This window comes from Nomia melanderi, chromosome 12 (assembly GCF_051020985.1).
Source record: "Nomia melanderi isolate GNS246 chromosome 12, iyNomMela1, whole genome shotgun sequence".
Lineage (NCBI taxonomy): Eukaryota > Metazoa > Arthropoda > Insecta > Hymenoptera > Halictidae > Nomia > Nomia melanderi.
Genome location: NC_135010.1, coordinates 6,412,956 through 6,428,507, shown reverse-complemented (window position 1 = coordinate 6,428,507; position 15,552 = coordinate 6,412,956). Strand labels below are relative to the sequence as shown.

At 33.5% G+C, this 15,552-nt stretch overlaps 1 protein-coding gene across 13 annotated transcripts in view; it reads right to left on the bottom strand.

Annotated features, from left to right (window-relative positions):
* Nucleotides 1–15,552, bottom strand: part of LOC116426101 (Kinesin heavy chain 73) — a 208,315-nt gene that overhangs the window by 178,067 nt on the left and 14,696 nt on the right. For all 13 annotated transcript variants that reach the window (XM_031974591.2, XM_031974592.2, XM_076372624.1 and 10 more), the window contains exon 2: nt 1,889–1,976. In XM_031974591.2, the coding sequence (XP_031830451.1) occupies nt 1,889–1,976 (88 nt within the window). The remainder of the gene's footprint in view (nt 1–1,888; nt 1,977–15,552) is intronic.

The window sequence follows — 15,552 nt, the reverse complement described above, 5'->3', positions numbered from 1 at the left end:
GTTCATATATTCACACCTTCGATGGAACAGCGGGCGCACGCGGTCTCGTAAACGCGGCTAATTGAAAGATAAAACGTGGATATTCTGCTTACTCGACTTTCACGAGCCTTTTAATTTACCCGAAGCACGTGATCCGCGCGATCGTAAAACTTTAAGCGAATATTAAACGTTAACAAGAAAGTCAGCCATTTAGATCTCGAATATAAAATATCTAACATGTACTTCCTGTCCCAATGTAACGTGGGCTTGAATATCATTCTCGTGGAATGATTGATTTTCTTGAAAACAGAATTTGCGAAGCAAAATTGTCTTTGTTTTGTAATAGATATATTTTGGGTTAATAACAAACTTCTAAGCAGAATGTTGGTATTGATGTCGTTCACAAAAATATGATTTTATTATGGTGCAATGAATGTATAAGAGAACTAATTATTTTGTGTAATATAAGATTCTGGGGAATTTGTTTTCTAAGGGTTGAAATTTAAGGTAGATTTTGACGTTTAAATACAGAAACGTAGAGTGCTGCTGAAATGCAATTCGAAAGCAGATGACTCAGTGGAAAATGAAAGTGCAAAATTAGAAATCTGGGCTATTTTAATTATGCCTCCTTGTATGCTAATATTCTCCAGCATTTTCATACAGGAATACAGCAGAAATCCTATATTAAACTGAAATAAAACTTTTTCGTCTGATGATTGCAAACAGAGAACCAAAAATATGTTCAAAATATTCGTAACAAATATTTAAATTAAACAAATGAATAGTTACCGTTACCTCATTGAATATGTTAACAATTTTCGAATAATCTTAATCATTCTTCGTACGAAAATTACATCTTCGAATATTTCAAACTAGAAATCTGTAATTCTCTTTACAAATTAAAAGACTACGTTTTCAACAATTTTTGTACTAAATAATTTAAATAAATAATCCGCTATTTCGACGTATTTATTTATTACTCTACACCGCATATCTAAAGCAACTTACAAAACTGATAAAATCATTTTTCGAACAATTTCGTACGTTTTTATCGAATAATTTCAGAGATTGCAGAACGAGAATCTTGAAATCCGCCATTTTGACGGGCTCAGTAGCTCTACGCTGGCAGTAACAAAACAAACAGCATTAACTGTAGGATAACGTAATACGTTCCCGTCTCGTTTTTCTATTAGGTCCTGTAATATGAAATGTCAGATTCTACAGAAAAAGGAAACCTTATTTGATGTTCTGAAATATGTTTATTCCATCAAAATATGCTCTATTCGATTCGATACACTTCTGCAATTAATATATTCCTTTTTTCAAAACTTTGTTTTGCAAACAAATATCACCGAAAAAAGACGATGCAAACTGTTACGTACAATTCGGTGGAATGTTTGCAAAAAGTTACATGAAATACAAACGAATAGCAACGACAGAAGTGCAAACATTCACGAGCAAGGAAAATCAGACAATTCATCAGTTAACTGCGATCGATGAACATACACGTCATCATAACCCTTTGCACTCGTATTTTATATTGCAGCTGACAATATAAATGCACTATAAAATGTGAGTGCAAGGGGTTAAAACGCAAAATAGTAAGAACGGTTTCAACGATAAAGTATTTATTTTTCCAGATAAGCATGTAATTCTTGTTCGTTTTGCTTTAGTTTTTCGTTGGAATATATTACAGGTGCGTTTTCCCTGGGTTCGACGAATATACACTGTATTATTTGATTTTATTGCACGCACAATGAGAGATTTTAAACTAAATTCCACGGTTGACTGGTTCATATTACACGACCTAATATTTTCATGAAAAATCGCGGGTCCTCCGCGTTGATTTACCGATCCCGGCACTCCGTGGATTTCGGTGGCATGCAAATCAAAGTGGAACATCGCTCACCGTTCGATTTTGTCCATCGTGGTGGGATGCTGCAAGATGGTCTGCTGTCCGGACATTTCGACGACGCATTGTGTACCGAGTTCCAGCTCTGAAACATAAATTGCGTTAGTCCAATCAGCTGGGAACGTTAATGGCAGATGTTCACGGCTATCGCGGAAATTAGAACACGATCGACCGTTTTCTCGCCACTGCGCGAGCTGCGATTACTTCGAACCGCAACCGCAAGTCGATATTGTAATTAAATAATATGATTAATAAAACATCATGATGACTAGAAAATAATTATAATTTCTGAGATAACGGATGTCGAATATAACTGTTCGGTAGTCTAAATAATTAGATAGTGGCGTAAGGTAAAAATTGTTATAACAAATTACTAATAATCTTCCTTTTTATCTTTGCTGAGAAGGTGTAAGTGATACATGAGTCGTTCAGAAGCCAATGCAGTTAAGTCTAGAAAATAATGATCGAGAAAAATAATATTTTAGCTTCTAAAATTATTATACAACATATTTAGAAGCTATAAAAAGAAGGGTTCTCTGACCTAGAAAAAACGAAGGACCAAGTAAATTCTTAAATACCTACAAAGGATATTATTTATTCCATTAAAATTTATAAAAATCAGAAAATATCCAAAAATCAACTTAATCGCATTGGCTTCTGAGCAACTCATATAGAATGCCGAAGTTTTCCGTGGCAAACAAAGTCGAAATTTTTTTTTTTTTGCAGATATATGAGCTATATTTTTAAAAGTGATGTAAGTTCATTTTTTGAGAAAATGAATTAACCTCTTGATCTACAAGGTCGTGTTAGACTCGTGACAAAAATTTTAAACTGCATTTGACAAATTTAAGTGTTATTTGTTTTTTTTTACAACATGGTAGTAATTTAAAGATTAATTACTAGACAAGAAAAATAATTTCAACTGAGTAAGATTTTCTGGATTGAAATTAAGTTAACAACTTATTCGAATAAAAATATAGGAATATATGACAATAATGTAACTGAAACAAGAACGGAAACAGTCGCACAGTAAAAACACCGTGATGGAGATCGAAAAATGAATTAATAGTTCAGAAAAACGATTTCAATCGAGCGGAGGAACGCTCCGAATCGAAACTGCGTGAACAATTTATTTACAAGAAAAATGCGGGATTACTTTATCGGTGAAACTAAATGAAAGTTTAAGTTCTATTAGCCGTCTAATCAGCCAAGGTTATAATCGAACGAAGCGTGTGCAACCTCCCGGTGGACTTTTTCTTTCTAAATTTCATATTTCAAACGGCCATAGCAGCACGCGTAATGAAATCTCTGGTTCATGCATAATGGAACATATAAACAGAATTTACGAGACGAGCCCGCGGTGTGCCGTCTGTCGTTTATAAATATATACCGTGAGCTTCAGAAAAAAAACCTAATTACTGTAACATCATCTATAATCACTTCCGTGATGTTGATTTACAATCTTTGCCTTGATTTCCAGTTCAATAACTGGTTATATGCCTCGCTCTTTTCACTTACGATTAAATACTTCCTCGTGCACCATGGTTATTCTTATTTTTAATTTATAAAATATCTGGTATTACCACGCTGAATATATACAAATTTTCATTTTAAAGAAAAACTGTGGATTATTGTTTGCCCTGGGAACATCTTCCTTAGTTTTAATGAATTTAGAAATTTTGTGAAGAGAAAATCATTAATATTCTTATACGAATTGTGTATAGTAGATTAGTGAATAAAATTTGTAATACGAAAGAGGAGAAAATAGGTTATTTGAAAATTTATTGTAGATAAAATCTAATAGACATCTTTGTTTATTTTAAAATAAGTTTGAATGTAATATTTAGAAGTTACATAAAGTCAAAGATATTTTTCTGAATATTTAGAACTATATTAAGTAATTGTAAAACATTTGATATATTTACAATAATAGACCTTATCTCAATTTTGATAAAATAGAGATATAAAATATTCTATTAATAAAATCAAATATTTTATACAACAGGGTCGTGGAAAATGATGAAATTAATTTCCTGCGTAGTAATTTAGTTCCTTTCAGTTTGAATAAGATCCAATCAAGATCCTCGGAATAATCAGAAGCATAATACTGTCTTAATAATAAGATCCCAGATTCTTCACGAATGATTGTATTCTAACGCAACCAACGCGGGTAAAGTTTGATCACGCGTCCTTGTTGACACGCCCGATTCACCACTGAATATGCATTGTGTGCTCAAGGGGATTTATTTAATTATAAGCCCAGAACAAACTGAACAGCGGCTCGGCATTATTCAGGCGGCGCGTTACGAGGAAGCCGACGAATGAATTTTCGATCGACGAAGGTACGCTCGAAATTGACTAGAAAATCAGATATCGTTCTTTAGAAATTCATAATATGGTAATAGCAATCAATTTTCATAATCTTCATACAATAAGAATTATTAATAACAGTGATACTGTTACTTTTCAATTCTGCATTTCCGTCAGATCTGAAAAGTAACAGCTATGGAACCGATATAGAACCGAAAAATAACAATTATGGAACCCGGAATCGGAAAATAATAGTTATAGTACCAAAAAATAACAGATATAAAACCAATGTAGAACCAAAAAATAACAGATATAGAACCAGTATAGAATCGATACCGAATACCAGTTACGGCTTCATTTCGGTTCTTCATAACTATTTCAAGAACCGAAACCGATATCATAACTGTCTTCAATCCCTGCTGTAACGCGGGAAAAGTCTCATACGCCACGATTTCCTATAACGCGAATTCATGCAATGTGCAGCGTATTAACTGCGTTATACTGGGGTCTGCTGCACTGAGGACGCAAAAGTCTCATAAAAGAGAGTATATAAACACATTAATCTCCGGTAGTTCCGGTGTTCATAATAAACGAGAAGAGATGAAACTACCGCGACGGGAGTTAAGAAGAAACAAAGGAAGCCGTACGCGTTGTAACGTGTCTCAAGCCGGTCGCGAGACGTAACACTGGTTACATCCACACCCCCGCGTAATCGTATCACACAGCAACCGTTTGCGAGTAAACACACCGGCACGAGTTGTTCAAACAAACCGTCAACCGTGGATCGATCCGATCGATCGCGGAAGCGGCTTCTTTAGAAACTCCCGGGGATGGCTGTATTGGAAAATAGTGTTTATCAAACAGTAATCTATTGACCAGTATTTTCTAGTCCGCAAATGAATTTCACGACTACGTAAAAATATTTCTGTTGAAAAAATATATAATTATAATAATAAATAAATATACTAATACAATAGTGTTATAATAATGTAGTAATATTAATATTAGTAATGTAATAATAGAAAACTATAATAATATTAAAAAGTTATATACAATTATAATGATAAATATACTAATAATACAATAGTCCATAAGAAATTTCTATTGAAGATAGGTATGTATATGCAATAATATTATAAATAGTAATATAATATTAGTAAAATATTGAAAAAGTATTCATAGTTATAATAATAAATATACCAATAATATAATAGTCCGTAATAACTTTCTATTGAAAATAGGTATGTATAATAATGTAATGATATTAAAAAATATTAATGGAATAATATTAAAAGAGTATATATACAATTATAATAACAAAAATATACTAATGATATAATACTTAATAATATTATCGTGTGACATGTCATCGAAAAAATTGATTTTTTAATGTATACAATACGTTATGATAAACGAATTTAGATGGCATTATGGTTAAAATTCTAGTTGAAATTATTCTTGTGATAATATGCACAACGTGTTTCCAGTATAGAATAAAATTGTTTGGTATGTTATCAATCCATGATGGAAATAAAATTCAGAAACACTGTATTAAAATTTCCTCCGCCCTCTCAATCCACCCCTTTCAGGAAAATATCGCAACTTTTATACGCGCTCGACTTTTTCTCTCTCATTCCTTCGACCCGTATCTCGATGGAATTGCAGGTCTTATTTTCATGGAAATACTTTCGCAATAGTAAAATCCATTTCGTTGGAATGGACTGTTGAAAGGGCTGCATCGCTCGATTTTTTTAGTCGGTGAAATGGTTTTTGGACATTTACTGGTATCTTTGATTCATCTTTCATTGCTTCCATGGTTTCCGATAACACCTATATTTTGTTTTATTAGTTCCTTTTTGTTCGGTATTGTTTTATTTCATTTGTCACGTGGGACAAAACTTAACGGCAGGCAAGTTGAGTTGTTACTGTGTTCTATATGGTGTGATAAAGTTGTTATTGTTTATTATTGTATTGATAGCTAGTGATCTTGAATTAACAGTTCTCTCGATAACCGTTTATTTTTACACCGATAATTAACAACTAAGAATATCTTAATCGACAGTAATGACAATTTTTATTTAACACAATATCTCTAATAAATTGCACAAAATATATAAAATCAAAGAAAAACAATACCAATCTCTTAAGTAATTAATATAAAATCTACGAAGTGTACGTATAAAATACACAAAAACTAAAGAAAACGTACAGCAGGCATAAGACACTGCAGAGGAACATCGCCAGCATATTTATCCACTACAAAATCCATCAAAATAACATAAAACAGACAAAAACCGGAAGAACCATCAAATAAACATCGTAAAAATCAAAAGAAACAGCACCAACATTTCTGCATATTCATTAAAAAACCCCCAGAATAATTACGTCAAATATGCAAAACCCACAAAGAGCAAAGGAAACGTACGGTAGCCATCGTAGAAATCAATAAAAACGTCGGCAGCCTTTCAGATAACCTAATAGAAAATCAATGAAATATACAAAAACACAGAAAAACCGAGGGAAACCGTGCGGCAAGAACAGCGTGTAGTGATCGATGCGATCCATCCGCGCGAGAGGAGACCGACCGAGAGGGCGAGGGAGCGTGCGAGCATGTAGAGAAGCCACGCATGAGGTCTTATGACAGTCTTACGACAGTCACGAGTCATAACGCTCGTAACATTCAACGTCCGCGCGCATACGTAATCGCGCGAGGCGGTAAATCCATGCTAAGCGACCGTTCGCTCGCCTTAACTTTATTCAAACGCATCGACAACCTGCTCCGGCAATCGGATCGATAACACCTAGCCTGGGCTCATTCATGACTCGATACGCTCGACCAACGGTAGAACGGGACCGTTGAAATTTTCAATTAGCACTGGAACTACAGTGAATATTGGATAATTGCAACGCTCAGCGGGACCGAAAGGTGGCAATTATGAAGTGATAGATAGAATCTACCTCAAGAAACGAAGATTTTAGCATGGACGTAGAAAAAGACAATGCGAATGGAGGAGAAAGGAAGACAGAGAAACGTTGGGCAACATTAAGGACACGTGATGAGCTTGAAATCTTCAACTCAAAAATCTTCTTTATTTTTGGCTTTAGTTTATGTTTTGTTATGGTTTTCGCATTGAAATAACACTAGACACGATAGTATTATGATTGTAATGGTTTGTATATTCAGCGATTGAAGTTTCGGATATGGAGAAGGACTGCGAATAGAACAGAAAGAGAAATGGAAATAAGAAATTATTTGAATAGAAAGATAATTTCTTGGTGGACACTACTTGTACATTTGTTTACCTTTGTTATACAGTTTATTCTATTGTTCTGGAGAAACTGATATTCGTTCGTTGAGATCTTGGAAATTGGAGGTTTGAGAATAGACAATTAGGATAATTGGTGCAATTACATCAACCAAAATGATTATTCTGTTTCGAGAATGTTAAAATTATGACAGATAGATCTTTTAGAAATGTTGTAGAGTAGATAAATTTGAGGTTCAAAGTGTTTGTGAAGAAATTTTATTATGCAAACATTACAATGTGCTTCGTGTACTATATTTCTTGTATTCTCAATTACTCGAATAATGTTGGTTCACTCATTTTATTGTTTATTGTTACGAATATGACATATTAAAGAAAGAAACGATAAGAATGTCTAGCTAACTTAATATTACCGATTAATTCCTTCTCGTGTTATCCTTTCGCAGGTGAACGACGATTACACGTTTCCAGCGTAAATCATATGCGCGACCGATTAACTGGCATATGTGCTTGGCAAATGTTTAGATTATGTGCGAACATGATTGCAGAAGGTCGCCTAATTTCGCTTATATGTTGACGCAAATCATACCAAATTTCGTGTCTGGTCTATTAATCGAGTAACTCAAGATAAGGGATACATTAACACGATTAAGAGGACAAGCTATTGAATATCCATATACTATATTAACTCAGTTATTTACTTTAATTACTTTTTTTACTACCAATACTAAATTATATTTAACATAAAATTATTTATAGGTTAGCTATGTATAACATCCACAACAATTTTTAGAATTTTGTTTCTACATCAATTACATAAGTGGAATAACACTTTTAAAAAATGTGAAAATCTTATGTAGAAACTAAATATATTCTTTTCATCTCAAATCCTTAAACCGTTATCCATTACACTGACAAAGTGTCTACCCATTTTATAAGAAAAGAAAAGGAAAATACACAAATAATCCTAAACACTTTTGCAACAAATGCCACGTTTCAAATTTTCCTTTAAATTCATTGTTTCATAAGAAAAACATTTAAAAGATTGATTTTAATTTTATCTTTACACGCTTAAGATGGGATAACCTATTAAATCTTCATTCGTGTTTAATTTCATCTGCTAGTAATTCTTTTCCCGCTTATTCAACCAACAGTTCCTGCATTTCGTTGGATCATAATGTCTGCAATAGTATCAACCATATTGTATCAACATTCCTCGCTATTTTGTAATAACCATATTAATTTTACTGGTCTGGAACCACGCAGTTAATGTTATACGGTTAACAGGTTAAACAACTGGTATTATCGTTGTTTTATATGAAACCTTGAGATTTTCTCAAGATAGATACATATAGGTAATACATCCAGATTACAAGGAAAAAGTATATTTAGAAGTGATCACATAATATAGCGCTTTGAAAGATTCAACTTCAGCTTGTTCGTAGCATAATCCAAGCGGTGTTGTTGCAACCAATGAATGTTTTATGTTCCGACATTCAATTGCTTATTCTTGCGTTTTTTTTAAAATGTTTTCGAACAATAAGGAATAAATGAATAGTATATAATAGTAGTTATCTACCTGAGTAAATAATAAATATAAGAGTAAAGCATGCTAATGCAATCGCATGCATAAAACGGTTTCGCAATCATTAGCGTTGAAAGTTACTATCGGTATCTCCTATCTCGCGGAACTATTTTATTTTCCCTATCAAAAACAGAATCTGTGTTATAGCTTCTTTTTATGATTTCCGTATGAAAAAGCTCAGCTCTATCGCGCAGTCCAGTTAGATTTTATCCAAGACACTTAGTTTCCAAAATAAACTGAACGATATACGAAAAATTGATACACGGTGGCTACTGAGCATGATTTAAAAATTACTCAGGAGTATTTCAATGTTTCTAATATTAGAGAAATCAATTTCTATAACGAAACACTAATTTATCTTGTGCAATCGATACACAAGAATTTGTTGAACTTCATAACTTAATTTCTTCTTCTGAAATTGAATTCCTCGTCTTTTACTGTAATCACTGTTCACGAAATAGTATTTAATAAATTATAAATTGTCTAATGCTTCAATACTCACAATACTAAATGCTTTTAAGTAGATATTTGTATGAATAGAAATATCTGTTACAACTATTTTTCTTCGTCACTTTTAGTTTTCGAGGAATTAAATTTCCAAAGACATTGAGTTATCAAGTGAAATTTGTCACGAAAAAAATTTCAATGTATTAAACTTGACTTTATTTATTAAATTTTATAATTTTTTTCCATTTCTGTGTTCGATGATTTCCCTTGTAAGTCTGTATCGCAACAAATCGCGATGAATGGGCCCGAGGGCCTTATTTGGACTCAAAAGTCACGCGGTCTCGTGTATAGATGAATATAAACGGCGATTCCCGTTCATTGACACGGTCGTCGATGTTCATTGACGAGGCAACTTACGCACGAGCGAACGAACGCGAGCGTACGACGACTTGTCGTGCGTGCCCACGCACGTCGATACCGCCTTCGGACGTTTTAATTGCCTTTGTCGCGCGTTCATCGCGACGATCCGGCTGTGCAAAGGTGAAACGATATGTCCCCAACTCAGACGGTGGAACGTCTCGTCTGCTGCGTAATAAACCGCGCAAGAAACTGACGTCACTGATATTAACACTTCACCTACCGGTTACTTAACAGTCTTTTAAAAATCAATGATTAACGGCGTAGGATTTCTTGAGGAAGTTCTCGGTGGCAATAGCAATTGCAATCGTTGATGAAGGAGTCATCTTGAGTGGTTTATGGTTCTCGTATGCTTCGGATGGGAAGTTATGGGATTTGTTGGGAACGATTTGTTAGCGAATGTTGAAGAAATATAGAATACCAGCATTTAGAACTCTTTTTTTTAAATATAGAATATTACTATCTAAAATTCTTCATTTAAAATATACGTTTTCAATATCTAAAATTCTTTTAAATATTGCGTTTACAATATGACAGTGCATCAGAGAATATTTGCATGTCATTGTGGTCTAATAACTTCTTACGGGATTATAATCGATTCAAAAAAATAATCAAGCTCGTTTCTTATATAGCACCGACATTAAGAAAGTTATTACTAACTTCCTGATAGGTAAAGCATTAAAATTCTTTTTACCTATCTCCTAGTTTTTTCCAGCCTGAATATAATTAAGGACAACATGTGTTTCAAAGTGAAGAACAAATTGCAGACTTTAAATGGATGTATGGATTTGATTACATTTTTATTTTCAGTTTCATTCGATTAGATTTCTACTTTCTTTGCCAATTGATTAGATTTTTATCATACTATCGATTCGATTGCAGTTTACTTTGCTATCCATTCGATAAGATCTTCATTCTGTAACCAACACTACAAAATTCTTACTAGAAATACCTATTTTCTATTACATTTCTCTTTCCATGAAACAAACCGGAAGAATCTATATTCGCATGAGGATTCGTTATGTTTTTTTCCATACATCCAAAACATAGAAAAATCATTCTAATAAAACTGTACAAAAACTAAAATGACATGATCAAATATCAAATAAACGAAATAAAATCGTATTTACCTATTAATTCCCTTTCTCATGAAAACTACTTTATAAATCAGAATTTAAAATTATAAAATCGCGTCAGAACTACCAGTCATATAAACGTAACTTTTCTATTCTACACTTCGATTGAACACAAGAAAACCAGCATCGACCCCCAATAAAGATTCCACACAACAGAGTCAATTAACTTTCACGTAATAAAATCATTCTGGAGTCGCTGGGAACACAAAAATCGAGTGCCCCGCTTCATTAACTATCCTAATCCGTTACAACGAAAACACTGCATTAAAGAAAAAGGAAAAAAAATCAGAAATATACCCAATAAAAACCGTACAAGTTTTTGCGTGCTACAGGGAACGCAATAAACGCACGATCTTGGTTGGTAACCGCGTAACGATCGAGGAAAGCAAACACGTTCGCCAAAAAGGATTATCCAGCGAGCACAGACGGTGAGACGAGAATTATCCGGCATTTTTTCAGTCTGCCCGGTTATATACCAGTCCCAGGTTTAACTGAATTATAATCGTTTAATTTCGCTGCGTTGGCGACCAAAAAATCGAGAAAGAACGAGGGAATGTCGGTCGCTGTGGAACAGGAAAAACTGGGAAAGAAGGAAATTACACCGTTTCGCGGGTCCCCGCGAACAAAACCGAAGAACCGTCCGTTCGGGCTCTAATTAACTGAAAGAACCGCTCACGGGCTCTCCTCGGCGAGCGTTGATATCGGCGAGCCCGGAGGAATCGTTGAACGGCTAATGAAAATTGAAACGGAGGCTCTAATGGAACGTATTAATTGGCCGGCGGACGACGGGATTCTTCGGCGACAAAAGGGATCCGCGGGGATCTTAGATTTCGAAGATGATAAAATTCGTTCCCCCGGTAACGAAATGGCAATTATGTAGTGCCTCGATAGTAAGCGAACTTTGAGACGATGGTACTTCTGCTAACGAGAGAGGTGTATTTTTTGGAATCGTTGGTAATACTGTTAACCTTTTGCCCTATGGTTTCTTTCCAAATTGCGCTCAGATATTTTGTTGATTATAATTGATTAGAAAAGGAGGAAGATTCTGCACTTATTCTACGTCTACATTTACTTAGAAGTATTACAATTAACCCTTTGCACCCGAGAGGTGACTCTCAGTCACCACTTGATTTGATGCAGTGAAACTATAAAATTTGATATTTAATATTGAACTGTGTATAATGCATCGGCGTGTGAAATGTTGGGCTAAAATAGCTTTGTTTCTCAATTTAATTGCGATTTCTTTTTCAGTTCATTTAAACAAATATCGTCTTTGTCTAGTTAGAAAGTGCATTTCTAACGAAACGATTCCGAGTGCAAAGGGTTAATAGTAGAAAAACAATATTTAATTCGGACGGGAAAGAATTAAGTGGTATTTATATTTGTTAACACATTGTTGACCGGCAATGTTACGCAGAAGTTATCCTATATTTTCATTGTTGATTGTACGTCGTTTTTTTTATGTCTGCCGCTGTTTATCGAAATTGCAACGCAATGAATCTGCATGAAAAAGGAAGATTGTTGCCGTACTTTGAGGAAACAATGAAGATGACGCAACGTCTATTATCGAGATGCTACAACAGTTTCTAATCAAATATTCTTGAAAGTAGTTTCCTTGTCTGGAAACAAAACATTTCCCTCGAAGCAACGCGCCGCTCGGTTCTCTCTGCGCGCTTATACGAAGCACGGTGTACGATTCTGCGATCGTTTCATTGGCCACAGACACGTTTCTGTTTTATCGACGGATGTAAAAGAAGGCAGTAAATGAGAAAATAAAAATGGACCGATGTGGTGGCGAAGATGGTGATTCTTGGTTTACTATGCATCCAATGCATCTGGGGAGAAACGATCGGTTTTTATCTTGAGCGGCGAGTCTTTGATAGGGTTCCCGATAATGCAACGTTCTATAATGACTTCTTAATGGTCTTTTATTCACTTTGTTCGTTCATCTGCAATACATTTTATATATAGGTAATACGAAAATATTATTCCTATTTTGTATATAAATTAATAATCATTACTTTTGAATAAATAATAGATTATTTTATATTTAATACTATAATTTAATAATAAATGATATTTAATCTAATACTAATCAATATTTAATAATTTTATCTTTACTAAATATTAATAACACATAGTTCTAAGAAATTAGTTTTAATAAACTTAATAAATTTGAAAACCCTTTTTAAATGATGTGTCACTTGTTTCCTTTTTCATCTACAGTATCTTACATTCAATGTGTACAAGGTTAAGTGGATTTAATTGTTTAGTTGCCACCTGACGAATGACATTTAAATACTGTATTAATAGAATTTAAAGTTAATTCTAAATTAATTATTTATTTATATTCCCTCAGCTTAAACGCTTACGCCCATTTCCCTGTCACTGAACTCACCCTCCTCCCCTACAGTTTATTTAGGAAATCTCGACACAGGCTACTGATTCCTGAAGCGCACCTTAAGCAAACTCCCTTTTTCGTTTTCTTTAGACCCGTCTACCGTGGCAGGTAGACAGGTGTGCCGAGCTACCTCAGACCTGAAGGGAGAAGACGAGACATTCTAAAGTATTTACGGTGAAAGGGACGCTCTAAGAATATTTTGGGTAGCCTCAAATATTTTTCTTCTCCTTGGAAAGTATACGAGGAACAGTGATTTTTTAATATATGAAAGATGCGGCATTAAATAAATTAATAAATAAAGAGAGAAGAATAATTTCGATCGTTAATATATTTATTTCATTAGTACCTACAATCCTCAACAATTTTTCTATACCACTCTTCGATTTCACTATTTATTATATTATGAAAAGAAAAGAAAATAGAAAATTAAGTGGTTACAAAATTTCAATATTTTTTCTTGCACAATTGTAATATAATAACCGTAACTAATAATTATTATTCTAAAAGATTCAAGTCTATTCACAGTTTTCACTGCGCTTTTAAAAGAAAATCAATTTCAAAACAACATGTTATAAAAGAAGTATATTGTTACTAAAGATAGGAAATAATATAAAAAAGAACAAAATTCTTTAGATAAAAGAGAAGCAAATATTGGACACAAATGATGTTTGCATTTGCAAGAAGAACCTCCGATAGTCTTACTTTATCTGTTGCCGAGAAGATGACCTCGGTATCTCATTAACGCTTCTATTTATAATAAAAATATCTTCATGAACAGTATTTTCCCCGTGTTATCAAAGAAGTAACTCAAAGTTCCATTTTAACACTTAAAATCTCGAACGATGGAATCGCAGGAAGATCACCGTAGATATACAAAAATCGGTAAGTAGTTTTCATTTTTAGTTTCACAGATGTCAGAGACAAAATTATATTGAACTCAGTATTTCCTGAACATATGAATCATTTATCGCGCACATTCGACACGCTAATTGAAGGTAAAGATGAAAAGTATCTCTACTACGAAGCATACCAGTCTTATTTATGACGATTCTCGGAAAAACATGTTCGTACAAACTCCTGTATCTACAGATATTTATTCGATCGTATAATCAAATAAAAATTAATATTTTTCACTTTATAATTTATTAACAATAGATTATTTTCAGTTCCTTCAGACATCCATTATAGTATTCAAGTGAAGCTATTTATTTTCGAAATCACTTCGAATATTCAATACTTTTAACACTAGAACCACCAAAGAGGTCAAAATAAACCATTCCTGATTTCTTCTTTTTACAATTATTAAAGAAGTAACAGATAATTCCCTAAAAAATTACTACAGAAATTGAATTAGCAATAGGCAAACTGAATTGCAAATCAATCAAAATCTCAATAATAGCACTATTGAAGTTTCTAGAGAAAAATTTCCACAAGTTCATAACATCGTGTAAGACTCATAACGATAATATCAAACAGAATTGAGCAAACATAAATATTACTCGATTCTTTCGAATTCAAATTAAATGCTATTCTTCCGTTGTCAATTATTATACTTCAGAGTAACCATATACATAAAATGCGTTTACAATTTCCTCATTTTTTAATAAATTATCGATGGCAAAATCGATCAATATCGATTATATTTCAGAAAGAAAACATAGTGCAACTTAATCATAAGATATTAATAATTGCGAAACAAGGAAACCGCAAACAGTCAATGTTTCTGGTACGCTAGTTCTATTGTAGTATTAACACGTTGACTGCCACGAGAATATCTAGCATTTTGAATAGTAATACTCATTCTTAAATAACAAAGGCAAATGACATTGAAGATAATTATTAATGATTTAGTATTACAATAATCATATTACGTTATGATCTAGCTACTTATGTTACTAAATATTTTCATTGAAAATCAAGTTTCTTATTGTAATTGTTCTTCAGCACTTTGGAAGCTCCGGTCATTGGTGACTACGTGAAAGTCAAAGTGTTAAAAAGTGCTGTTCCGGAATTCACGACTTCAACTTCTACTCGCGTGATTTATTCACAGTCGAGTCGTCGAGCAACCCTCCGCGATGAACGCGTAATTCGTCGGTCTA